Raw genomic sequence first — 26,834 nt, forward strand, 5'->3', positions numbered from 1 at the left:
GCTCCATGAATTTAGTAGTTCTGGAACTAGAAATTACCTGTATACTAGCTGCTTAGGGGAACATTAGCCATGTTATACCATTTAGTGAATAGACCACCCTATTCCACTGAATAGGCTGATACCCAATGATTGAAGTGATACAGTATTTAGCTATTTTTTATTTAGAATTAATCTGAAAAGATATGGTCTTTGTCAAAGTTAATTCAGGACCCATCTAAGCAGTGCTGTGCCATGCTTTAAAAATAATTTCCCTTTCCTTAAAATGTCATATGATAGTTTCCATTTCAGTTTGGGAACAGGGGACAAGTAGGTATGTCTTGTCTTAATTAGACCAAACCAAACTGGACATGACACTAATGTTTTAGTTTAAAAAAAAAAAAAAGGCACAAACAGTTGAAAGTGGGGAACAAATGCTGTTCCTTTTGGGCATTTCTATTTCATCTATTCTTGATTATTTCCTCTTTTTAGGAAGAAGAAGAAGAAGAAGAAAACAGGATGCCTGAAGAAGCAGAAAGACAATACCAGCAGAATAAACTGCGGGCTGATTCCACTGTCCAGAGGGATCAACCAGAAACAGTGGTATCCAGTTCATTTGTGAATCTCAATTTTGAAATGGAGGGAGACTGTGAAGTAATTATGGAAAGCAAACAAAATCCAGTCTCTGTCCCACCGTAGAATGACTATCAAACTTCAAACTCTAGGGTTTTTATAATACCAGGAACTTTCACATTCTTTATTCAGTGGGACTTAATACAATTATTTATATTTTAAATTATTAAGTTATCTGGAAAGGGAAAAATATTTCTTCATTCTTAGGCTCTATCTAGCAAAAGCCAGATCTGAAATTTGATATTTGTACTATGCTTTTACTGTGTGTCACATTAGTGCTTTGGTTTTAAAATGTTCTTTGAAGAAATTAAGGACATTCTAGATCCCTAACTGCCAATTAAGCGTTAAATTATTGATCTCGTCTGTTGCTTGTGTTTGTAAGAAACAAATAGTTAAATTACTAACACTAATTGGAGCTGATCTTCCTAGTCTCAGATTAAAATGAGGATTCCCCCCCTAGATCTTCTCATGTTGTCTTAAATCTATATATCTAACCATTAATTTCATACTAAGGATGGTTCACTGAGTGTGTAATAAAAGGAGCAAGACAAAAGCACTTTGATTTTTCTTTCCTTGAGAATATTTTATGAAAAGGTGATTGCATTTATAACAACACCAGTTCTAAGATGGGTTTCCATTTTTTAATGCAGGTTAATCTTTACATTCTTTTTCGGCAGTTATTCAAATTAAAGAACTAGCTTTGAACATAATGACGTTAAAAACACTAGTTATGGGATGTATTTATTAATGTATTTGTATTCCAGTGGTAACATCTAGTGATTATCCACATGGCATCCTGGTTTTGTCACTCAGTGAACCCTGAGTGTTTCCTGTGGGCCAAGTAGTTGGAGGGAGGGGGTGGGGTGAGGGACAGATGAAGACTTGACCCTTCAGGGGCTTACTGTTGGTATAAGGTGCCACAGTAGCATAGTGGAGTCACCAGTCATTCTCTTCTTTGAACAACAGTAAAGTGGACACTTTACTTAACCCAGGTTTGGTCAGCTCTCTAGAGCCCACTGTGCTATTAGCCACGCTTATCAAAGTATAATATGAAACTAATTTTGAAAATATTCCTAAATATGTGCTCATAATCTTATGAGGTTATCTGTATGATTTTGATTTATAACTAATGTGGGTAAGGAAGAATGTGTGGAATATTTCAGAAATGCTGCTCTTAAAAGCCTATTTGCAGACTTAGAGCTTTCAGAGATTAATGGTTGTTCTAAACAGCATTAAGCTGTCAGTCATAAATATTTTTATATAAAATATGGCTTCAAAGAAACTCATAACATAGGTACAGTGGACCTGTTACAGAAATCTGTTATTAGTGAACGTGAACATCTGGCCACTAAGTTCTTCAACTGAAATTTGAGGGATATAGGAAAGATAATTTTTCACTTGGAATCTTCAGTTACACGGATCTGTATTACGGTAGTTCATGCATGGTATGCGATGGGTTTTTTGGTCATGGCTGTAAACTCTTTAATTTAGTACTTAAAGGATTAATCTTCAGATCATGTAATTAATGTCACCATAAATTATAGTTTACCAGTAGCTCTAAAACATGCTAACCTGACCTCTCTTCCTTCTAATGTTTTTAACTTCATTTGAGATAGGACCTCCAACTCAGATATTAATTGGGTTATCCAGTGAAGGCATGCATATCTAAATGATGATCTCAATCTTTTCTCCCTAGAGGCACTAGATCTGAACGTTTACCTAGAAACTTTTCTCATTGTAGAAGGAAGATTATGAAAGTTTTGTTTCTTAAATTTTACTTTCTCTAATTGTCCAACAGTGGCCAGTTTGTAATGTTGATATAGTTATTCACTGTGCCTTAAATTTTTATACTTTATTTATGCAAACTATAAAATTTCCCAGAAATGAATTAAATGGTTTTGTCTTATTTTTAAGCCTCTTTTACTTTTCCTTCCTTTTCGACCCTTTTTATAATTACTATTCCCTCTGGATCATAGTTCATGATATTTTACCCTCTTCTAATCTTTCTTCTCATAAAAAAATGAAACAGAACAGTATAATTGAGAACCTTTACACTGAATTAACAAATTTTCTAACAAAAATCCTTCACAAAATGGAGTTGAGTTTTCTAAAATGTGACCCTGGTACCAGTTAATTAAAGCTAGACAGATTGTTTTATACCAGTGATTTTAATTAAAGTGAAATATTAACTTGAATAGAAACATCCTATAGAAAGAAACATCATCTCCAAACACTTCTAACCCAGAAATGAAATGGCTCTATTCTAATGAATGGGAAGTTTATGATCTGGGATACAGATAATGCTTTAGAAGAGTCAAGGTTAAATGAACACAGATAAACTGTCCCTCAAGTATTTGAATTCTTTATATCTAATGTCAGAACTATCCCGTGAAAACTTCCTTTATTTCTAAAGATTATACAGATTTAAAGTAGACTCCTACCTTTACCAAATCACACTTATACCATATTTGAGCTAAATGGAACAAGAATTTAATACCTCCTAAAACAATATCTGGTCCTATTGCCTCCAAACTACTGCAACCAGCATTCCAATAACCAAAACGTTTGCTGTGTTTTATAGGCATATAAAGTGTTTTATTTAGGCTGTTTCTAAGGATTGTGCTTGAAAGGTTTTGCGTGCAGCATTCAAGCTTATCTTAATGAACACAGTCTAGTCTTTGAGAGATCATGTATCGTCAAGGTCTGCAGAGTTTTCATTGTCATTTGCAACAAGAGCTTCTCTGTTCTCGTAAGTCCAGAAGCCATTCAGATCAATTAGAATGGTGGTGACCGTGTCTCCTTGATTACTGTTGATTAAATCCTGAAGAGAGATTTTCAAAGGATCCTTTGGTTTAACCATGTCAAAGATTTCATCCTGCGAGAGAGAAAAACACAATGAGATCTGGTATCTGATCCACTAAATTTGTATCAGACAATGATGTGAAATTCAAGGCTGGCACTTGAGCTTATGTAAAATTTTTTGTTCTAGTTTTTTCTTTTCTAGTTCACACACAGGCAACTCCTTTTCTGTATGTACAATCACAGAATTTTATTGGAAGATTCCTTAGGTATGTAATAGCTATCCCTCATCTTTTTTTTTTTTTTAAGATTTTATTTATTTGACAGAGAGAGGGAAAGCACAAGCAGGGGGGAGCAGCAGGCACAGGGAGAGGGAGAAGCAGGCTCCCTTCTGAGCAGGGAGCCCGATGTGGGACTCGATTTCAGGACCCTGAGTTCATGACCTGAGCCAAAGGCAGACGCTTAACCAACTGAGCCACCCAGGCGCCCCACTCTTCCTCATCTTAAAAGAGAAAGAAACTGAGGCTCAGAGTTTAATCTAATCCAAACTACATAGCTAATTACTGGCAAAATTAATGCAGTATTCTTTGAATATGTGTTAAGTATCTTCAACTTTTCTATTGTCTTTTAATTGGTGGTAAAGTAAGGTCTTCCTTTAAGTGCAAACTCAGCTCCAACTAAAAACATAAATGCTTCCAAAGCCAAGATAGTGACAAAACTTCATTTCCAATATAGATGTCAACTTTTTATACTCTGGATCTAAGATGGGTGGTGGATGGGGGAGGTTCAGTTTTAAAGAATTAGTCATATTAAAGAATTAGTCATCCAGAATGACAATGAAATTGTGCTAAAATTTACTGGAATAGATGTAAATACTTCTATATTATGTGGTATACTGTATGAGTATTTAGAAGGAATTAGGTACATGTTTTCTAATCTTTTTGTACTCAGAGGCTCTAGTGGCATTTAAGGAGGCAAATTTTTAAAAAATTAGAACAATTCAGGGCACCTGGGTGGCTCAGTCAGTTGGGCCTCTGACTCAATTTTGGCTCAGGTCATGATCTAGGGTTGTGAGCTCGAGCTCCCTGCTTAGTGCAGAGTCTGCTTGTCCTTCTCCCTCCCCCTGCTTGCGTGGTCAAGCTCTCTCTCTCTCTCTCTAAAAATAAACAAAATCTTTAAGGGCGCCTGGGTGGCTCAGTTGGTTAAGCATCTGCTTCCAGCTCAGGTCATGATCCCAGGGTTCTGGGATCAAGTCCTGCATCGGGCTCCCTGCTTCACAGAGAATCTGCTTCTCCCTCTGCCCTTCCTCCCACTCGTTCTCTCAATCTCTCTCTTGCTTCTCAAATACATAAATAAAATCTTTAAAAAAAAGTTTATATATATATATATATATATAAATTCATATAAATGAAAGGTACGAGCTTTTAATCTTTTATGTTTATGAAACTTCCTTTTCTAGGTTAGTGGCAATTTAAAATTACTAGTTCTTAGGTTGCCTATTGGATAGTTTCAGATTTGTCTCATTTATATTAAACCAAAATAGTCCTTTACTTTAGCTTACACTTAATTAAAATTGGATGGGTTATTTCAGTCTGTAACCTGAACCTGAATCGTACTGGGTACCGTAGGTTCTTCACGGTTGGCGGAAGTCTGACTACTAAAATAAAGTATTAGCATGTGTTTCAAATAGTGGTCGTTTTCATATTGTAGGATTGATAGCTCCTTAATAATACAAAAGCAAGTAAGACCTTTGAAGTAGATTTAAAAAGTGCCCAAACCTAAATACAGTTGACCCCTGAACAACGGAGGTCTGAAATGCATGGGTCCACTTAGACGTGGATGTTTTTAATAAATACAGTATACTGTAAATGCATTTCCTTTTCTTATGGTTTTCTCAGTCACATTTTTAAGAATATAGTATATGAAACAACCACAAAATGACTATGTTATTGTTTATGTGAGGCTTCCAGTCAACAGTAGGCTATGAGTAGTTAAGTGTTTGGGGGAGTCAAAAGTTCTACATGGATTTCAACTGCGTGGGGGAGGGACATTGCCCCTAACTCCTGTGTTGTTCAAGGGTCAACTGTAGTTACCAGGATAAAAATTCATTTTACACTGGAATAGGCTGCCAAAGGATGCAGGCTGTATTGATTCTCTTCATTTTCAATCAAAATGAATGAATGCTTCCAATGAAAGTACAGTCTGACAATGCTAAAATCATAAACCATACAAATCGTTAGTCCAAGTGTGGTCTCAGTTTCTAATGATTTAAATATTGCTCAGAATAAATAATAGCAAATACTTGATTCGATTCAGTACTTCATATTCATAAGTTTCTTTCATATAAAATTTCACATGATATAGGTGATTATCTGGTATTATGTGTATTATTTTTTAAAGATTTATTTATTTATCTTTGTGTGTGTGTGTGTGCACGTGCGTGCGCATGAGCAGGGGAGGGGGGGCAAGGGGGAAAAGGGAGGAGAAGGAGACTCCCCACAAAGCCCGAAGTGGGCTCAATCCCAGGACCCTGAGATCATGACCTGAGCCAAATCCAAGAATTAGACCCTTAACTGACTGAGCCACCCAGGCGTCGCAAGTAGTATCACGTATATTAAAAGGTAAGGGGCGCCTGGCTCGCTCAGTCAGTAGAGCTTGTGGCTCCTGATCTCAGGGTCATGAGAGTTCAAAAGCCCCACACTGGGTGTAGAGCTTACTTAAAGAAAAGAAAAGAATAGGTAACCTTGACATCTTGAAATGAAACAGGATCTTGTCCATGGATTTTCATTAGTTCCTGTATGGCCTGTATGGGTAGGAATAAGTCTGTAAATAAAAAATAGACCACAGACCCCTTCCTGTTCCATGGCCCCTTTTTAGTCCCACTTCCTTTCCTATCAGACCACAAGCTTTATCATTTCAACCACACTTGCCAGTTTTCTCAACTTCCTTGACCTTGCTTCACATCTAGTCAGCAAAATTTAAACAACGATCAGTGTAACCATCAACCTTTCTAGATCTATATCTTGCTATTGAGAATTCCAGAAAAAAGTATACGAGGCCACAGATTTTTGCTACTATATAGGAATGGTCTCCAGCCTCACATGGGCCTTTACATGGCCTAGCAGTTACTCTGTTATGCCTGATCCTTGCATTTTCCAGGAATGCTGTTCATACCTTCACCATTCTTTAAGACACCCAATCTGCCATCTCTGCCTCCCACCCTATACTTTGCTTTGTACTTGACAGAAAAAAAAAATGGAGGTAAGCCTCCCTCAAACTCTCTTTTATAACCTTTAAGAAACAAAACAAAACAAAACAAAACCACTAGCGGAAGAAACTACTGTGATCCAGGTGGACTAATAACTATTTTAGGTGAGAGTCATTCACTAGAGAATGTGAAGCTTAAAAATCTTGGTAAATAGTCAAATAAATATGTTGCAGGTGCCTAGTCTGTATGTGGTGCCACCGGTATCAGCGTGTGCATAGGTTTCTCTTTGGAGTAGGTGAGAATCTGAGGATACTCACAGCCACTGGAATAGGAGACCCGGAGATACGATCTAGAGTGCACCATCTAGGCCGACCTTTATCACTGGGATATTCATGGACAAAGACTCTACGAACAGCTTAGGACTGCAGGACTCAGCACCAGTAAGTATTTACCTTAACCCATACAACCAAGCCTGAATACTTTGATAAAATAAATGCATGTATAAAATATTTTAAAAACAAAATTTAATATTCTAAGAGAATATACTGTAAAGAAGTCTTTATGAAAAAGGGTTGAGTGTTTAATTTCCAAAATTTGTTTGTTTTCCTAAAACTGAATTTTCATTTAATAGGTCTGCCTAAAGTGGGGCATCCCTATGATAAATTGGTATTATATTCTCAGATTAGCCACGGATTCAATTTTAAAAAAATGTATCCTAATACTGTGATTGTAATTTATACTAATATTTGTAGTCATTACTATCTAGGAAATCATTATGGAAGTTTTAGGGAATTTAACATGAAACTATGAATTTTAAATACTATGAAACTCAGAAACCAAATAGTTATTTTTAAAGTATCCCAGATTTTTAAATGGAAAAGGAAAAGCCTCTGGGAAAAAATGTTTTACGACAAAGATGGAAAATGTCATTTTTATTGCTTAAAAAAAGCCATTTCTTCCTATTGTTGTCTTAACCATATAAAAAATCACACAGTCTTCTAGGGGCGCCTGGGTGGCACAGCGGTTAAGCGTCTGCCTTCGGCTCAGGGCGTGATCCCGGCGTTATGGGATCGAGCCCCACATCAGGCTCTTCTGCTATGAGCCTGCTTCTTCCTCTCCCACTCCCCCTGCTTGTGTTCCCTCTCTTGCTGGCTGTCTCTATCCTGTCGAATAAATAAATAAAATCTTAAAAAAAAAAAAAATCACACAGTCTTCTAAAAACTAGCTAAAGAAATAAGGTCACAGAGTGAAATACTACTGTACAAAACTGTTCCGCCAAATAGAAAAGTCTCCATTCAAATTTAGGAATGATTGGTCTTTAAAGGGCAGACATTCCTATTTTTACACCTTGTGCATCTGAATGCTTATCAGATAAGATACAATCAAATTTCCCTTCTCAGAACTCATCATGTTATTCTCTGAGACCACTGAAGGCACACAATAAGCACTTCAGCAAATCTTTTTTCATACTGAAATGCAGCATATAATAATTTAAAAATTATTAAAGTTAATAATTTTTATTTTTTACAGCACAGTATTTAAAAGAATCTACTACTATCAAAGTCTGCAAAACTTCTACCTTTTCTAACTGTTTAATTGAAGCTTCTGAAGGATTTTACACACTAGTTTTTGATCACCAAAACACAGAATTTCTCATGCATGTCTGTATCTCAGTGGCTAGTATAACCCGACACATATTTATACACTTTGATGTTCTACAACTGATCAAATCAGCTTTGATTTAGTCTATTTATATTTTTTAAAAACAGAAGAAACTAAAAGCAGACTTGATTTTCTTGTTAGTAAATTGGGGCATCTGGGTGGTTCAGTCAATTAAGTGTCCGACTCTTGACTTCAGCTCAGGTTTCAATCTCAGGGTTGTGAGTTCAAGCCCCATGTTGGGCTCCATGCTGGGCATGGAGCTACTTAAACAAATATTAATAACAAAATCTGTTAGTAAACCTCTTTGTTATATTTAAACACATCATAAGTTAGATAAAATTGTTACTAAGTAGGTAATTTAAATCAAATAGTATATCTTAAGGAACAATGACTCATTTACACAAATGAGACTTACCCTAAAGAAGTAATTAAGTGAAAAGACATTCAGATAGCCTTTGTTCTCAATGTCAAGTAATTTGAAAATATACTGCAGAGCTGCAGGTTCTTTTCGATTTTCTAACGCAAGAACAAAGTCCAGGTAGGTCTTATAGTCCTACAGAGAGGAAAGTGACATTCATTAGAAGCCTTGTGTGGAATTAACTTTTCAAGTGAATATCTAATGATCTGAAGCTATTTTAAATCAAAGATGACAATTTTTTAAATTCAATTAGCCAACATATTTTTTTTAAGACTTTATTTGAGAGGCAGAGAGAGAGAGAGGGAGAGATCATGAGGGGGGATGGGCAGAGGGAGAAGCAGGCTCCCAGCTGAGCAGGGAGCCCAATGCTGGACTCGATCCCAGCACCCTGGGATCAGGGCCCGAGCTGAAGGCAGATGCTTAACCAACTAAGCCACCCAGGCACCCCTCAATTAGCCAACATATAGTATATCATTAGTTTCAGATGTAGCGTTAAATGATTCATCAGTTGTGTATAACACCCAGAGCTCATCACATTCCGTGCCCTCCTTAATGCCCATCACCCAGTTACCTAATCCCCCCACCCACCTTCCCTTCCACAACCCTCAGTTTGTTTCCCAGAGTCAAGAGTCTTTCATAAAAATGGCAATTTTTAAAAAATATGAAATGAGATATCCATTTGTATACTTAATATTGGTTTCTAGAAATTCTACATAGCAGTTAATCTGTACAGGACAATATTGGGGACATAGCTCATTTTCTTATGAGAGCTGCTGTCTTAAGGAGTAATTTTCTTTTATTATGACTTTGAAGTGGATAGGACAGTGACTAAGCTGTTATACAATGCCACTAAATTAGTATCTTCAGCATAGTCAGTTTGGAAAAAAAAGTTTATCTGGAATGAATAGAATAGTATATTTGAATAGTATATGTAAATAACTATTTTGAAATATTTAAACATTTTAAAAGCAGATGATTTCCAACAAGAAGCTATCTTAAGAATACCCAATATTATACAGTGAACTGAAACTGTTCTCTTCCAAAAAAAGGCAAAACACAAAATGGAAGCTAGAAAAACATGAAGAAAACAAAGCTTTCTCTACAAAAAAGGGATACTCATTACTTTTTTTGCATGATGAAAAGAACACTTTGGAGATTCCACTTAGAAAAAATTTTTTATATTCTTGTAAAGTTTTTTTAGGCTAAGATGAAGAATTCCTTTTTGCATAAATTGCAGTATAAAGAGCTAAAGAGATGCAGCCTCGTCATGGTCTAACTCCACCCATAGCTGCAGCCTCTGACTGTACTCACCAGAGGTCATTAGTAGACTACGAGCTCCTCACTGTCGCCTGTAGACAGTGACTGTAGCTGCAGGAGTCACAAAGCAGAGTTTCTCCCCCTTTCCCCCTTTTCCTACACCACTGACTAAAAATGGTGTAATTTAGAAAACTGCTATTCAAGCTAAGTGATAAAACCTAAATCCCCAATTCTCTTCTGAGAATTTCTTTTTTTTCTTTTTTAAGATTTTATTTATTTGACAGAGACAGCCAGTGAGAGAGGGAACACAAGCAGGGGGAGTGGGAGAGGAAGAAGCAGGCTCCCAGCGGAGGAGCCTGATGCGGGGCTTGATCCCAGAAAACGCCGGGATCACGCCTTGAGCCACAGGCAGACACCCAACGACTGAGCCACCCAGGTGCCCCAATATGGCCATTTCTTAAGTGTCATTGGTTTGGTAATTTATCCCATTCTTAACACGTTTTTAATAGCAAGGATGGTGATTTTAAAATGCTAGGTAGAATTTCCTTACGTATTTTGCATTGTTGTGATAAAAGGACAGGTGCATGTTAATCATTAGCTACTAATACAGCCACTTACAGAAAGTAATACAACCCGATTCTTGGATTTAAATCACGGCATCCATGGTACACTGATCTGGAAATTTAATGAATGGACCATCTATATGAAAGCAGTCAATAGGATTTGCCAGCTTTTCAGATTTTTTCCCCCACTAATCCATACTCCTTAGGGGAGGTGGGCAGGGGAGATGGGCTAAATGGACGATGGGTATTAAGGAGGGCACTTGTTGGGATGAGCACTGGGTGTTGTAGGAAGTGATGAATCACTAAATTCTTACTATTACACTGTAAACTCCTGGAATTAAAACAGAACTTGAAACATTAAAAAAGAAATACACTGATAATGAAATGAACAAAGTATTAAAATTTTATATTTGTCCTGAGTCCATAATGTTTTTAAGCAAATTTACCTTAAAAGTCTTCAAAATTCACAATTTGATTAGTTCAGACTTTTAAAGATACTGGTATAAAAATAATACTGTATCACATCAAGAAAAGGGTTTGTGGAAACTGGGAGCCTAAATTTTTAAAATTTATCAGAGATTTAAACTACTACCATTTCTCCATCATAAGTGAGACACTCCTGGAAAACACGATCTAAGAAGACATTGGTCATGGTTGCTGTTCCATAGCGGGAGAGTTCTTCTTTACTGAGCATACCATTGTGATCCTTATCAAGATTCAAATACTGGCCTTGGGAAGAAAAATGATAAAAAGACATTTATGACTAAAATAAAATTCTAATTAGAGGACAAAAGAACAAACACAAGTAGTTCTTTTTATTGGTCAATACTTTGATTTTCAAACTTTCCTAGGGTAGTGCCCTAAGATCAGCTGTCCCTGTGCTCCCTAGCACAACAGCCTTTCAGCTTTGCATAAAGCCATGGCCTTTGGGCCATTTCCATCATTATTTGTTTTCAATTTGCAACCTTTTAAACTTTCCTAGGTTTCAAAATTAGAAAGAGACAGGGGTCAATAAAAAAGCACTGAAATGCTGGCTCTTGAAAGCAGAGATCAAGGATGACAAAAGGAGTCAGAAGATCACCCAAGAGAACAATGTAGCAGACTAACGAACTTAAAGTAAAGAGCCAACAGTCCCTAGAACACTTGCCACTGTGGAGGCTGATAGCAGTGGCATTTTACCACAATGCAAGATAATAACTGATGTTCACAATGACGCTCCTGAGTCAAAGGATCAAATTACATTCCGTATGTTCTGTTAAAGAGTAAGAAAATGACAAGGAAATTTCAGTAATCTAGAATACTAGCTCTTAAGGTAATTAGAATACTTTCATCCTAAGGTAAATTAGCCTATGTATAAAAGTGTCCTTTGAACGCTAATTAACTGAGGAGTGGATCATTCAAATTTTAGCATTATGACAGGAACCATACCATATACCCTTAGGGCAGAAGGTGCAGAAAACCAGTTAGTTTCTTGACTCTCCTTGGACAGTTCCTCATCCCTTAACTAAATAAACACAGAGATATAATTAGAAGATAGTAAATGTCAAGTGATATAATTATAAGTATTTAAAAAACATATTTACCTCCAATAAATCATCTAGGAAGCTGCATGCTAAAATATCTTGAATTTTAATCTTCCCTTTAAAGAACAAACACAATTTCATTTTTTAAAAAAGAGGAATTCAATTTTATAAAGGTATTATTTTAGAAGAGTAATCACACAATTGATATTTTAAAGCTTCATATCTTTCATCAAAAACATCTCTCCAGTGTATTATATATCAGGGATAGCAAATCATGTCAGAATAACTGGCTTCTTAGAACCGGAGGGAGTCATTGGTTATCCAGTTCATACGTCACTTAAGAGATGAAGAAACTAAGAGTTAGGTCACATGCCCACTGTCACACAGCTGGTTCTGGTTGGTGCAAATAAATCATAAAAGATCTTTATATATTAAAGGCAATGACATACTAGAAAAATAAATGACATTTTCAAAACTTTAGTTATTGAGATTTAGAATAATATCCTTATAATATCTAAGATTTTCTTTACCTGTTCTTAGAGGGTCTAAAAAGAAGAAGAACTTCCTAACTGCTGTACAAACATAGAAGGAGTAAAAAGACTTTTCCAGCCCATCTAATTGTGGCAAAGTAGGGATAAGTTCCAATATGTAGTTTTCTAAATCCTGAAAGAACAAAACAAATCAAAACGTTAAAATGTGGACTGTCTGATCTTGTTTCTTCATTAGATACTGGAATGTTGAATTTCAGGACTAAAAATTATTCAGCTCTTAATAGTATTTTAATGATAAAATAATTACATTAGTGGTAAAACTTATATTGTTTTGCTTTTTATTTCGGTTTTAACATTTTTGAAAAAGCAATATATCCTACATAATTCCAGATTCAAAAGGAACAAAAAAGGGGGTGGCTGCGTGGCTCAGGTCCCAAGTTGGCCTTCCTGCTTAGTGGGGAGTCTGCTGCTCCCTCTGCCCCTCCCCCTGCTTGTGCTCTCTCATGCTCATGCGCTCTCTCTCAAAATCTTTTAATTTTTAAAAAGATTTTATTTATTTATTTGAGAGAGAGAGAGAGATAGCAAGAGAGAACACAAATGGGGAGGAGAAAACTTCCCACCTCCCCTCTCCATTTTACACTCCCACCAGCAATGTAGAGACTAAACCAATAATTCCCAAATTGTGCCCAGGAATGCTTCAGTAAACTCACAGGGGTGCAGCAGGATATTTAAAAAATTTCGGGGAAACAGTGACATCTGCCAGAGAGTACACAATAGATGTGGCTATAAGCTAGAGCTATGAGCTCAAGACACATTTTCAACAATGACCGAGATACGTGCCTTTTGATGACATCAATCTTTGTCAAGCTAGGTTCTTGATGGTCGCTGTGATAAAGCAAGTACCACACAAAGTTCATGTGGAACAGGAAGCGAGGATGACCGTCCAATCTAACTGCCAGGTTTGACTGGCCATAGAGTGTGCCCCATGGGCACAGATGCAATTAGTATTTCTAATTTAAGAATGAAGCAAAAATTTTACTTACTTTCAACTTATGTGTATGTTTTTTCAAATGGCAAATATAATAAGCTTAATGAATACGTTCATAAATTGTTTAGAACTAATAAATGGGGCGCCTGGGTGGCACAGTCGTTAAGCATCTGCCTTCGGCTCAGGGCGTGATCCCGGCATCATGGGATCGAGCCCCACATCAGGCTCCTCCACTAGGAGCCTGCTTCTTCCTCTCCCACTCCCCCTGCTTGTGTTCCCTCTCTCGCTGGCTGTCTCTCTCTCTGTCAAATAAGTAAATAAAATCTTAAAAAAAAAAAAAAACTAACTAATAAATGGAACCGGTAGGTATTTCTTTTGACCTAGAGGCACTATGCAAAAATTACTGAGATACTAATGTCACCGTGAATTAAGAGTTTGGGAAATCATGGCCTATTTTATATTCCCTTATTAAAAACATTATCAAACTTAATGATCTTTGTCAGCCTGAAAAATTCCTGCCCCTGACATTTATAACGCTCATGAATAACCAAAAGTTTTCCTGTTTCTTCAATGATTTTTAATCCTGTGAAAACACTACATTCTTTGTATTTTCTCCTTTGAAAAGCTATTTTTAAAAGTTGGAGAAAAAGAATCTAAAAAGGAATTTTTGTGGTCAATATACATTTTTAGAGATTTTTAGTAACACATTATTTGTAAAAACTAATAAAAGCAGAGAAACAAAAACAAAACAATCATCTGTAATCCCAACACGCAGTGATAACTACTGTTAACATTTTGGTGTCTATAGCAGTTATTAAACTAGGTTAATACTTACAGATTCCCGAAGGTACCCTTGTCCAGCAACATCATATAAACTGAGACCTATTCTTGTCTGATGAAGCCAAACTGACAATAAATAAGAAGATGAAATGTAATTTTAAGATCTGTCCTTTAGCATATATATGGATAAAAGGAGATAAACAGCTAGATTAGAGGGACAAAATAATAATTCTACAAACATACTTCTTCACACACATATATTACTTAATTCAGTAACCCCAAAATTGTTTGTATCAAAATATACCATAGAATTAATGGCAGGTATCAACAATTCTACCCTGCCTACAGTGACAATAAAGTTGATGCCCTTGAAAATATTCTTTACCCACTAAACTTGGTGTCCACCAAAAAGGGGCAGTGAGTGCAATGTTATGCCTTCAGTGAAGGTGCATTTATTCTTATTCTGCTGAGGTTAACTACTGTGACTAAATATTAATTAAAGATGGTACACAAAGGACTTCATAGATCATTATGGAACTTACAGAAATGAATCATAACAACTCCAAGTTGTTTAATAAGAACTTGAATCTGATGTTGTAATTCTGAGTTTGGAACTATCCTCTCCGGCAACTCAACCCGTAACACAGCTGACTCTTGAACAACATGGGTTTGAACTGTGTGAGTCCACTTATACAGGTCCCCCCCCCAAATACAGTATGGTACTGTAAACATACTTTCTCTTCCTTATGAATTTCTTCCTTTCTTTCTTTTTAAAGTAATTTCTTTTTTTTTTTTTTAAAGATTTTTTATTTATTTATTTGACAGAGATAGAGACAGCCAGCGAGAGAGGGAACACAAGCAGAGGGAGTGGGAGAGGAAGAAGCAGGCTCATAGTGGAAGAGCCCGATGTGGGGCTCGATCCCATAACGCTAGGATCATGCCCTGAGCCAAAGGCAGACGCCCAACCGCTGTGCCACCCAGGCGCCCCAATCTTTTTAAAGTAATTTCTACACTGTACGTGGGGCTTAAACTCACAGCTCAAACTCAAGAGTTGCATGCTCCACTGACTGAGTCAGCCAGGCACCCCACCTCATGATTTTCTTAATAACTTCTTTTCTCCAGCTTCCTTTATTGTAAGAATATAGTATATAATACATGTAACATATAAAACACGTGTTAATCAACTGTTTATGATATTGGTAAGGCTTCTAGCCAACAACGGGCTCTTAACAGTTCAATTTCTGGGGAGTCAAAACTTATACTCAGATTTTCAACTGCATGGAAGGTTAGTGCCCGAACCCCTGTGTTCTTCAAAGGTCAACTGTATATTGATAAAACAGAATTACCAGTGAATTAAAATAATTTAAATCACCATACATTAAAACTCTTGGTTTAGCTTTTGATATATAGTTCTTAGCTAGTATCTTTAGGATACATGTTTTTGTTTTGTTTTGTTTATAATAATGAACCCAAATTTATAGTAGAAAATCTCAGCTCTAGTAAGTTCCTCTACGAGAGAATCGGAATAATAAAAAAACAAATCTGGGTCAAAAGGTAAGAAATTCTGCTATTTGTGGTTGCCTGGGTGGCTCAGTCAGTTTAGCATCTGACTCTTGATTCTGGCTCAGGTTATAATCTCAGGGTCCTGATATCCAGCTGTGTGTCGGGCTCCCTGCTGGGCATGGAGCCTGCTTGGGATTCTCCCTCTCCCTCTGTCCCAACCCCCACTGCCCGCTCTCTATGCTCTCTCTTTCACAAGAAAAGAAAAGAAAGAAGTTCTGCTATTGATTCAAACTTACTACGAACAAACTTACAGTTGTTTCATAGAGAAGGAATACGGTAAAAGCATGTACCAAAACCTCCTTGGTTCCCAGTAAGAGGAGTTTAAACACAAGGAAAATGAAATCACCTTTTCTCATGACATAATTGAAGAACTGCATGATAGAAATTCTTCCATAAGAGTCTGTATGAAGGAGTTTAGCAAAGACTTTTGCTGTGAAAAACTGCCTAAGGAAAGGAAATGAAGATTAAAATCATCTGCCAACATAGCAGACCTACTGAATTGGCAAACAGCATGAATTCAAACAATTGAAAATCAAAATGAAAAAAATCAAAGTGAAAACCATAGTTCAAAACTTAAAATATTAAGTCATACATCTTTGAGTTTTATGTTAAGAATGAAAGGCTAAAAAACCCACAAAAGAATGAAAGCCTCTACTGTTGTAAATAAATGTACTATATATATAGTCGTATAATATATAAATACACTATATTATAAACTATTATTTCTTTTAATAACTTCATACCAATGTAATTTTCTTGACTAAATAATTTTAAAATTTCATTAATAACTCAAATGGACTCAAACTGTCACACGATTGACTTATATTTTCATTGACATTTATTTCAGGCATTTAAAATGCTTAACATAACATACTTCTTTGTTAATTATACTTAATTATACTTACTTGCACTTTGGTCCAGCTTTTTCACCAACCTTCAAAAAATTTTCATAATTAATCATTGCTTCCTCTCCAATCATAGGTGGCGTCTGGTGCTTATCCAGCAAAAACCATAAGTTCTTAGGAGAATTGCAGAAATGAAGATGTTACAGTTAACAAAGCAAAATTTAACATCAGTGAAATGTGTTATTTCCACTAAAATGATAGTCGATAGCAGAGATTTAATATTTAGATGAATCTTATTCCCTATTATCCCTTTGATTGCTAATAATATAATATGAATAGCTGGCGTTTATTGAATGCCCAAGTTTAAAGTTTTCATATATGGTACCTCTTTATTCCATATAACTATGTGATGCACATAGATACTGTTATCTCTATGTAACAGATGAGAATTGAAGCACAGAAATGTTAAGTCCATTGCCCAAGGTCACAGACCATGGCTAGGATGTGAACCCCCGATGTTTGACCTATAGTAGTGGTTCTCAACTTCGGCCTCACATTAGAATTACCTAGGGACTTAAAAAACAAAACAAAATCTTTGGGAGACGGTGCCCAGGCAAGTTCTGCAGCTGATTCTGATAGGAATCATTGCTCCAGGGCCTGCAGTCACCCACTCTGCTGTAGTGGCTCCATTCAGACACCCTGAGATCCTGTATGACTTTAGTACAAATAAAGAAATGGCCAACATCCAAAGCAAACTTTAATCCTACTCTTACCTGTAATTCTTCATTATCTAACAGTTCTCTGCTTTTTCTCTGCAGAAAGACGGCTCTGGATTCCTCTCTTAATTTTTGTAGTAAGACTTCATCTTCAGCTGGCAGCTAAGAATACACTAGAGTTAATTTCTACACTTAAATTCTAGACTATTATTGGATTATGTAAAAATATATTTGGCCTCCTAAAATAACTACATACTGCATTGCCTCAAATTACTTTTTGTATCTCAATTTTGCTTAACTTCAAGTTATCATGCATTTAAAAAGTTCATTTAACAAAAAGAGATCCCCAGAGGATTCAGTAATCAGCAAGGCCAGATCCCTGCCTACAAAGAGCTAACAATCTAGCCCAAGTTTCATTTTATATTCTTAGGATACTCTTTCCACCATAACCTTAGACTGACATACAATTAAGTTAGGACTAACTGAATCTTCACGGTCTTAGCAAAATATGCCCTTTGAGCTTGAATGACCTTACTTCTTGGGCGATTTCCGTAAACAGGGCTTTAAAATGACTCATTCCAGCACGACCTCAAATAATTTGCTTCGAGGATTTCTTCTTTGTCTATACCTCTGCCCCATTAAATGTAGCTAAGTAACCATAGTCCCAATTCGTTCTTTCATTTCCAAGAACTAAGATGCCATCACTCCCATCAAAAGGAATGGAAAAGGAGGAAGCATTAGCAGGTGAGGCTGGGGTTGAAACTGTGACTGTGCTCCCGTGGCTAGTCAACCAGCTAACCAGCCAAGGACAGAAGTGGTAATCAAAGATGGTAGGTGGTTTCTCCAAAGCAGTGGGAAGACAGAGAGGGAAGAAACAGAAAGAACATCCCACAAATCCACATCTGCAGACAGGAAACTATATGGGATCTGGGAGAGGTCAAAGAGAGAAACAGGGGAAAAGGGAATTCCCTCAGGAACCACACGGGAGAGGCAAAAGGCTGGTACTGGAAGTACAGGAAAGTTGGGTCCTGGGCTCAGAAATGGGGTCATGTCAACATCTAAGGGCTGTTTCTGGATAAAATACTATTTCATAATTCTGATTAAATGAGATCATGAATATAAAGTGCTCTGAAGTACAGTGGCACTCAATAAACATCAATTCCCTTCCTGTTCCCCCAGACTATCAAAAATTTTCAGTTGTCTAGTGGGCTCTGTTTAAGAAAGTATGAAACACATAAAGTGGGAGAAGTAGGGTTGTTATGATCCCATTGTTGTTAAACACACGTGTACACAGAAGTATGGAGAAGGATTCATGTAGAAATATTTATTTACATCTCTGTGCAATGTTATGGGAAAATATCAGCTGTTTTTTCTCTTTTCCATGACAAATATGGATTTAGTAATATAATTTTTTTTAAGATTTTATTTTTAAGTAATCTCTACACCCAACATGGGGCTTGAACTCACAACCCTGAGATCAAGAGTCACATGATCTACTGACCTTGGGGCAGCTAGGCCCCCGTAGTCACATAATTCTTAAAAGACTGGGAAATAGTATTACAGAAAAGTTTCCAATAAAATGGTTCACTTGGCAAAGGTTTGTACTTGAAGAAATAAGTTACAACTATCTAGATAATTCACTTATATCAATACATTGCAAGCGAAAGAATGTTTACTTTCTTTGTAAATACTGTTATAATTGAGTTTAGAAGGTAGCAAGTTTAAGAGACATTCAGCTAAAATTTCACAGTTAACTCTTCTATAGTGGTCACATTTTACATAATACGAAATAGGTCTTATTCTTTTCAGTCGCCTTCAATTTCAGCTGTAAGCAGCTTTCTTAAGGTCTTCCTGTCGTCTATTCTCTTTTTCAAAGACTTCTTTATGGTTTCGGCACAAGGAAACATAATTATAACTCTTCAAGTTTTCCATTTTAATTTATTTTTCAGTTTAACCTCAAGCAAAATGTATTACCTTAGAACATGGGTAAAAGACAAAGTTAAAAATGGTGATCAGCCAAGTAAACCTAAATCTTATAAAGAGCCTGACACATGATCCAACAGAATACCTACTACTGAGACCCACAAGAAAAAGCCTGTAACTCAAACAAAGGGGGCCAAGCGACAACTTTGTGTTCTCATACCAATTTATATAAAACTTGAGATTTTATCCATTCCAAAACAATGATAAAATCAACTACAATGAAAGAACATATAGAATTTAAAGTACAATCTCTATTTATTTGTATAAAAGATTCTGATCCCATTTTAAAAGCTAACATCTCATTTATAAACTCCATGAGACACTTGCTTAGATAACACTTACCCTGTAATAAAACCGGGGAATGGTCTTATAGAATTCATTTGTGTTTTTTCTGTCTCCTTTCCATTCTGAGTAGTACTTGGTAAACAAATCCATTTCTTCATCTTTTAATTCTTGTTCACTTTTTTTTTCTGGTAACAAAATAGATTAAAGGGGGAAAATCACTTTCAAAATCAATATTTTTACATATATATATATAGAGAGAGAGAGAGAGAGAGAGGGAGAGAATCTTAAGTGGGCTCCACACCCAGTACAGAGCCCAACACGCGGCTCAATCTCACGACCCTGAGATCATGACCTGAACCGAAATCTAGAGTTGGATGCTCAACTGACTGAGCCACCCAGGCACTCCTTAAAATCAAGGTTTTTTACGACAGTGTAATTACACTGCAAAAAAGACGTTCAAAGTTGTGCTTATACCCTGAACATCTATATTAATTTTCTTGAAACACCAAGAATCAAAAGAGCCTCCCCTGCGTTTTCAACCACATCTTAGTTGCTCCCTCTACTTCTTTTTATCATTATACTTGTCTCTTCCTCAAGTCACTATCTCTCGTACGGACTTCTGGCATATTCATTCCCTCAAAAGTACTTACTGAGCACCTACTATGGATAGAACACTACTAGACACCGGGACGAGTGTGATGAGAAAACAGACACAGCCCTTGACCTCATGAAGTTTCGGCCTTGCAATCACTGTTCCTCCACCTGATGTAAACCCCTTCCGTCTCAGGCTCTCTCACCCTCCAGCCTGCCTGCTGCTGGCCTATGGCCATCTCATTTAATCCATCCCCCGCACTGTTTATTGACCACAGCAATTGGCACACAGTGTTCTTCACCTCAAGGTCCTGCGATTGTCAAGGAAGGATAAACGTTTATGAGTAACTGTGACCCTTCAACTATGAAGAGGGGTCACCTCTGTCACTCAGTTCCATGGTAAGACCACAGATATCTGCTCCTATATATACTACACTTAAATATACTCTCAGATAATTTTTCTCTCCTGGTTATTCAAAACCTGTCATAACACCTACACTTCCGCCTCACTGAAATCTTCAAATCTGTGACCTATTTTCTCAATAGTTTATTTTCTTCTTCCTGGTCTCACTTCCTTCCAACGTGCCTATAGCTGTTCCCTAAACCTCTCTTATGCCTGCATTTCTGCCACATGTGCCACGTTAATTTTTAACCTTAGGCCACACTGTTGATTCTCTTATTTTTTGGCCATTTCCTTTTTGTTACTCTTTCTTCCTCATTTCAACTTTTCATAGTTTGACTTCTAAGTCCCAAATGTATGTCACTAACCCAGACATTGCTTTTGAACTCTAAACTCATACATTCAAAACAAATATTTTCATCCTCACCCTCCAACATATCTAAAATAATTTTCCCATCCCTTACCTTAATATTCTTCTAATTTCATATTTCCATCCCAGTTAATGGTATTTGTCCAGTTACCCAAGCCCAAATCCCAAGAGTCATTTTCATTTCACTCATTCTTTTTCATTCAACTATTCTAGGGAGACACAAGTATATGTATGAGTGGACGTGTGCACATGTGTCCATCCCTACATACGGCTTTCAACAGAGCGTCAAGGAAAGCCTGAGATGAAACTGAGCAAAAAAACTGAAGAAGGCAAAGAAGCAGGCTGTGCAGATAAACAGGGAGAAGTACATACCAGGCAAGGAAACAGTCAGGACCAAGGCCCTAAGATAGAGGAGCGTGCCTGGTGTATCCAGGGAAGAGGGAGGCAGCCAGTGTGGCTGCAGCAGAGTGAGCCAGAGGAAAGAGTAGATGAGGGAAGGCAGATAATGGGAGTCAAGGCCACTAGGTCATTAGAAAGACACTGGCTTTTATTCTGGTGAGGGAGAGAGCCACCAGCAGCAATTGGGAGTCTAACGCAGTAATCTAGGTGACAGACGGTAATGGCCTGGATCATGGTGGCTGCAATGGAGGTGCTTAGGAGTAAACATTCTGGATATATTCTCTTAGTCTCAGGATTTGCGGACACACTGAATGTGGGTGTCAGAGAAAAAGAGCAGTTGAAGGTATCTCCAAAGGTTATGACCTGAGCAGATGGGGAAAGTTACAAGTGAGTAGGTTAGAAAGGAGACCAGGAGTTCAGTTTTGGACAAGTTAAGATTAAGATACCTATTAGAACCAAGTGGCCATGTCAAGTAGGTAATTAGATATATGAATCTGGCATTTGGAAAACGGGAGATATAAATTTAGGAGACAAAAGCAAATATACAGTATTTAAACCCATAAGAATGGCTATTTCACCATGAAGGTGAGTGTAGACAGAGAACAGAAGCTGACCAGGGACTTACTTAGCTTTGCGCACTCCAATGCTGAGTTGTTGGGGAGAAGAACACAAAAGACTGAGACGGGATTACTGGTGGGGTGGGAAGAAAACTAAGGGAGTATGACTCCCAGAAACCAAGAGAGGAAAGTATGTTTAGAGGGAGAGTGAACTACCATATCCCTGGCAGGGACTGCTGGCAGGTCAAGTAAAGTGAGGACTAAAAACTGATCACTGGCACAACAATGGAGATCACTGATGATGTTGACAAGCAGTAATTACAGCACAGATTTAATCAACAATTCTTTTAACAAGCATTGCTGTAAGGGGAGCAGGGAAATGAGGCATAGCTAGAGGTAGAAGTTAAGACAAGAAAGTGTCTTTAGAGTGAGAGAAATAGCACCATGTTCATATACTGATATGGGCGACTGAGAAAGAAAAACTGATGCAGGACAGAGGGGATAACTGCAGGAATACATCTCTGAGCAGCAAAAATGGGATCTAGCACACCGATGAAGAAAACAGCCTTAAATACAAGTTATACAACCGAAATGATTTACTTATTATTTATCGTCTCTCCCAACACTAAAGCTTAAGTTCCACAAGGAGAACTTTTGTCTGTTTTGTTTACTGCTATATCCTAGAACAGTACTCGGCACATAACAGGCATGCAATGGAATGGGTATTTATCCCAAAGATACAAATGTAGTGATCTGAAGGGGCACCTGCACCCCGTGTTTATAGCAGCAATGCCCACAAGAAGCCAAACTATGGAAAGAGCCCAGATGTCCACCGGCCGACGAATGGATAAAGACGATGCGGTACACACACACACACACACACACACACACACACACACACACACAGGAATATTACACAGCCATCAAAAATTGAAACCTTGCCATTTGCAATGACGTGGATGGAACTAGAGGGTATTATGCTAAGCGAAATAAAGTCAATCAGAGAAAGACAATTATCATACGATTTCACTCATATTTGGAATTCAAGAAACAAAACACAGGATCATAGGGGAAGAGAAGAAAAAATAAAACAAGACGAAACCAGAGAGGGAGACATAAGAGACTCTTAATCATAGGAAACAAACTGAGGGTTGCTGGGGTGGAGGATGGAGAGATGGGATAACTGGATGATAAATATTAAGGAGGGCACGTGATGTAATGAACACCGGATATTGGATAAGACTGATGAATCACAGGCCTGTACCTTTAAAACCAATAATACATTATATGTTAATTAATTGAATTAAATAAAAAATGTTTAAAAAATAAAGCAAATTTACCTCAATAAAAGTACTTTTGACAGCAAAAAAAAAAAAAAAAGGAGTGAAGAAGGGGAGAAAGTGCAAGTACACGTGACTTTTTTGTAAGTTTTCCTATAAGGAGTGCAGAAAAATGCAGCAAAAGCTGGAGGGAGATGTGAGATGAAATGATTTTTCTTACACGGAGTATATTACAGCCATGTTTGTCAGAGCTGATGGAAATGACTCAGTAGAGAAGGAAAATCTGATGATACGTGAGAGACAACGAAAGAACAGAGTGAAGTCAGTGAATAAAAGAAAGGGAACACGATCTCCTGTTGGAGTGGAGGAATTGTCCCAAATAGGAGCATGACAGTTCATGTTGAACAGTAAAGGTAGAGTTTATGGGCATCTATGGTGGGGAAAGGGCTGATAGAAATGTAAGTGGGAACAGGTGAGGTTTTTCTTTGCATCGACTTTCTCAAATATATACACAAGTTCATCAACTTAAGAGAAGGAGTAGGTAGCACACATTGGAGAATTGGAGGTCTGGAAGATGACAACTGCCTTGAAGTGTAGGAGAATGACTACGTAGGGAAACGCGGCAGATGTGTAAATGAATAACTGAAACACTTTAGGTTAGTGGACATGAATTCAAAGTGAGACAATTTGCCACGTTTTCTCCAGCCACTTCTGGCTGCCCCGAGGGTACGTGTGGAATAGAAAGAGCTTTAACCAGGCTGGTTAAGAAGCAAGTGTGAAGGAGGAGGAAAAGAATAAAGAAAAACAGATTATGAAATCTACAATGGATAAGGAGGGAAGTGAAAAGCGTGTTAGTAAAAACGCATAAGATCAATGGATTATAAATTGTAGTAGGATCGAAGAGTTGTTGGAACCGGGGTTCTCAATTATCCCTCAAAAGCCTTGGTCAAGGCCACGTAAGTGGGTGCTAAGGTAGCTCTTCATTCCCGCAATCCTTTTTCCGGGAAGTGTGGGTCAAAACTCTCAGTACCCCTAAATCACGTCCCATCTGCCTTTGTCAAGAGAGCTTTCATAGAAGCATAAAGTGCGGCTCCCAGTAGCTGCTCCTCCCCATCTCCCCCAACCTCCAGGAGTTTAGGGCCGCCTAGCTCTGCGAGCAGCCCCTCCCAAACTCACTGTGGGTACCTGTGTTGGGCGTCGCTAACCTCCGGCGAAGAATCTCTTTCCAGTCCATGGCTGACTCCCGCGCAGCAGCTCCTGCATTTGCTGTTTACTAACCGCTCCACCCCCTACTAGCTCAGACTGCAATCTCCGCCCAACCCCATAAGGGTCACGAACGCTCAACCGCCATCTTGGACTTGGGCGGAAGTCGACTAACCAGGCAAAAACCCATTATAGCTACTGCGGAGGATACGGCGATCACGTTAACAGCGGGGAAAGCCGACTTCAAACAGATGGAAAAATGATCCTCTGTAAGGCAGCGCCCAACTTCAACAAGGTCAATTTTAAAGCTGCAGGATAAGGAAGCCCCCGTTTTTATTTAACTTGAGACTTTGGCGCGTGTATACCACGTGATTCAGGAGTCCTATGGCGTTTCCGGCTCGAGGAAGAGCTTTTTTGCTTCACGATTTCTTTTCATTGCTCACTGCGGCTATCTAGAGGCCGTAAAGATTCCCTGAACGTAGTAGACGTCTTCAACAGCCCCTTCTGCCACTAACGGTTTCAAAATTGTGTTTTCATCGCCGTCAGGCCCGGCGGAACGCCTGCGTGGGGTTCAGCCACGCCCCGGGGCCCAGGCCCTCGCGGTGCATTGTGGACGCGGTAGTTCTGCCGTGCTTATGGTGGCCTTAAACGTGAGTGCTGAGGTGAGTTGTTGAACGGAGTGAACTTCGTTTCAGATCGGTCTGTACACGGCCGGCAGTGCCCTTCGTGGACCTTTCTTCCTTACTTGAATTGTCAGTTCGGCTCTCCGCTCCCGCCCCCCATATCATCACCTGACGCGTTTGGCGGCCTGGGAGGGTTGTTACGCCGGCGCAGGGCCCCTAGATTTTGGCTTTCGCCGCTGTCCATGCTGCTCCTAGGTCTGGGGTTGGGGACACCTGGTCGCCGTTTTCGACTTTGCGCCCCTCCTTCAGCAAGGCTCCCATGGGATCCTGCCTCTTTTTCAAGGGCTGTTGTGATCCACGCGAATAAAACTGGACGGACCTCCTTGTGCTTTTTCCTCAGGTTCACAGATTGGAATACATCAGGTACCGGAGGATTCCTGCCCTGTCCCCTGGTTCTGGGACTTGCGACCAAGGTCGGATGTCCCCGGATGGTTGTTTAATGGAGAGGACTCAGCAGACTTCGTAGTATTAAGTAGCCCCAAAAGCAGATCCTTGATTTGTCTTGAGAAACTGAAAATCATCTTTTAAGAAGTTGTGCTTCGGTTCTCCGCCCCCACTCCCAATTCCTTAATTAGAAGTAGGGATATTTGAACAGTGGGGGCTGTAGAAGTCGGGGCTTTTTGAACATCTCTATCTGGTGCTGATCTCAGTGCATGATGACTTTCTGTTTCACTGGTATTCGAAACTTTTCTAAGCTTTGGAAGAGCAACCCATACCTTGGCCTAAGCCCAGGACACTCTTATCTCTCTCTCTTTTTCAAAGACTGTTATGGCGTCGGGAACCAGCAGAAGTGGTTTTCTCTTAAAACAGTGTCTGCACAAAATACTAAAGCAGGGAATCTGCTGATTGCCAAGGCCAGATATTTCAGGAAAGGAGATGAAGGCAGTAATAAGCAAGTTTCTTCTGATTCGCATCTTTTTGCAGCTGGAGCGGCTAAGAAGAGATCACAGATGAATCCTCATAAGGAAGATCATGCCTTGCCACCTGTGAGGAACACTATTCAACTCCCAACAAAACCTTTGAATTCACAAGAGTGGGATAAACTCAAGGAAGATTTCAAAGGAAAGGCTAATTTTGAAAGTTGGATCATTTTACAAATGGCTCACTCCCATAGCTCTATAGATGTGGCCAAATCTCTGTTATCCTGGGTAGCTGCAAAAAACAACGGTATCGTAGGCTATGATTTGCTGGTCAGGTATTTGTATCTCTGCATCTTTCATAAGCAGACATCGGAAGTTATTGATGTTTATGAGATCATGAAAGCCAGATACAAGAGATTAGAACCTGAAGGGTATACTCTTCTCATCCAGGGATTAATCCACTCAGACAGATGGAAAGAGGCCTTGCTGCTGTTAGAGGATATCAAAAAAGTCATGGTCCCTTCAAGAAGGAACTACAATGATTGTATTGAGGGAGCCCTCCTCCATCAAGATGTAAACCTAGCTTGGAATTTGTATCAGGAATTGTTAGATTATGATCTTATTCCTCCGTTGAAAACTTTAAAAACATTCTTTGATTTTGGAAAAAACATAAAAGATGATCAATATTCAAACAAGCTACTTGACATTCTTTTGTATCTAAGAGATAATCATCTATATCCTGAAGAGTCATTTGCACACAGTATAAAAACATGGTTTGAGAGGTAATTTTGATCTTTCTTT

At 38.2% G+C, this 26,834-nt stretch overlaps 3 protein-coding genes across 10 annotated transcripts in view; 2 read left to right on the forward strand and 1 right to left on the reverse strand.

Moving 5' to 3' along the window:
* The window catches only part of FAM177A1 (family with sequence similarity 177 member A1), a 23,416-nt gene extending 15,598 nt beyond the window's left edge, over window positions 1-7,818 (forward strand). For both annotated transcript variants that reach the window (XM_045800060.2, XM_045800076.2), the window contains exon 6: window positions 469-7,818. In XM_045800060.2, coding sequence (XP_045656016.1) covers window positions 469-675 — 207 coding nt within the window. In that variant the 3' untranslated portion in view covers window positions 676-7,818. The remainder of the gene's footprint in view (window positions 1-468) is intronic.
* PPP2R3C (protein phosphatase 2 regulatory subunit B''gamma) lies at window positions 3,174-24,666 on the reverse strand. Of its 4 annotated transcripts, none has more exons than XM_087859042.1 (13): window positions 24,493-24,666; window positions 19,748-19,875; window positions 17,480-17,584; window positions 16,767-16,879; window positions 16,208-16,305; window positions 14,354-14,424; window positions 12,570-12,702; window positions 12,100-12,155; window positions 11,945-12,020; window positions 11,109-11,245; window positions 8,694-8,831; window positions 6,152-6,211; window positions 3,174-3,484 (listed from the first exon to the last, which is right to left on the reverse strand). In XM_087859042.1, exons 1-13 carry the CDS (start codon window positions 24,548-24,550, stop codon window positions 3,296-3,298), a joined length of 1,362 nt encoding a protein of 453 aa, XP_087715168.1. In that variant the 5' UTR covers window positions 24,551-24,666; the 3' UTR covers window positions 3,174-3,295. The 4 variants fall into 4 exon arrangements, with proteins under 4 accessions (XP_087715168.1, XP_045656000.1, XP_087715169.1 ...); XM_045800044.2 differs by having other exon boundaries at window positions 24,473-24,664; XM_087859044.1 differs by having other exon boundaries at window positions 3,356-3,484; window positions 6,126-6,211.
* Window positions 24,667-24,849: 183 nt separating this feature from the next.
* Window positions 24,850-26,834, forward strand: part of PRORP (protein only RNase P catalytic subunit) — a 140,165-nt gene continuing 138,180 nt past the window's right edge. The window contains exons 1-2 of one of the 4 annotated variants that reach the window (XM_045800012.2): window positions 24,850-25,152; window positions 25,514-25,536. In XM_045800012.2, coding sequence (XP_045655968.1) covers window positions 25,126-25,152; window positions 25,514-25,536 — 50 coding nt within the window. In that variant the 5' untranslated portion in view covers window positions 24,850-25,125. Of the gene's footprint in view, window positions 25,153-25,513; window positions 26,816-26,834 lie in introns of all 4 variants that reach the window. The other 3 variants (XM_045799995.2, XM_045799987.2, XM_045800003.2) reach the window with 3 other exon arrangements.

This window comes from Ursus americanus, chromosome 35 (assembly GCF_024610735.1).
Source record: "Ursus americanus isolate L20-20 chromosome 35, mUrsAme1.1.p, whole genome shotgun sequence".
Classification (NCBI taxonomy): Eukaryota; Metazoa; Chordata; class Mammalia; order Carnivora; family Ursidae; genus Ursus; species Ursus americanus.

Excerpts from the sequence above, each read along its gene's own strand:
- PPP2R3C (XM_087859042.1), bottom strand. The coding sequence starts at position 24,550 with ATGCAGGAGCTGCTGCGCGGGAGTCAGCCATGGACTGGAAAGAGATTC. Across the intron at positions 16,306-16,766 it reads AAAGCTGGACCAAAGTGCAA|GCAGTTTTTCACAGCAAAAG; the intron begins GTAAGTATAATT and ends TCCTTTCCTTAG. Across the intron at positions 12,703-14,353 it reads AAGGGTACCTTCGGGAATCT|GATTTAGAAAACTACATATT; the intron begins GTAAGTATTAAC and ends TTGTTCTTTCAG.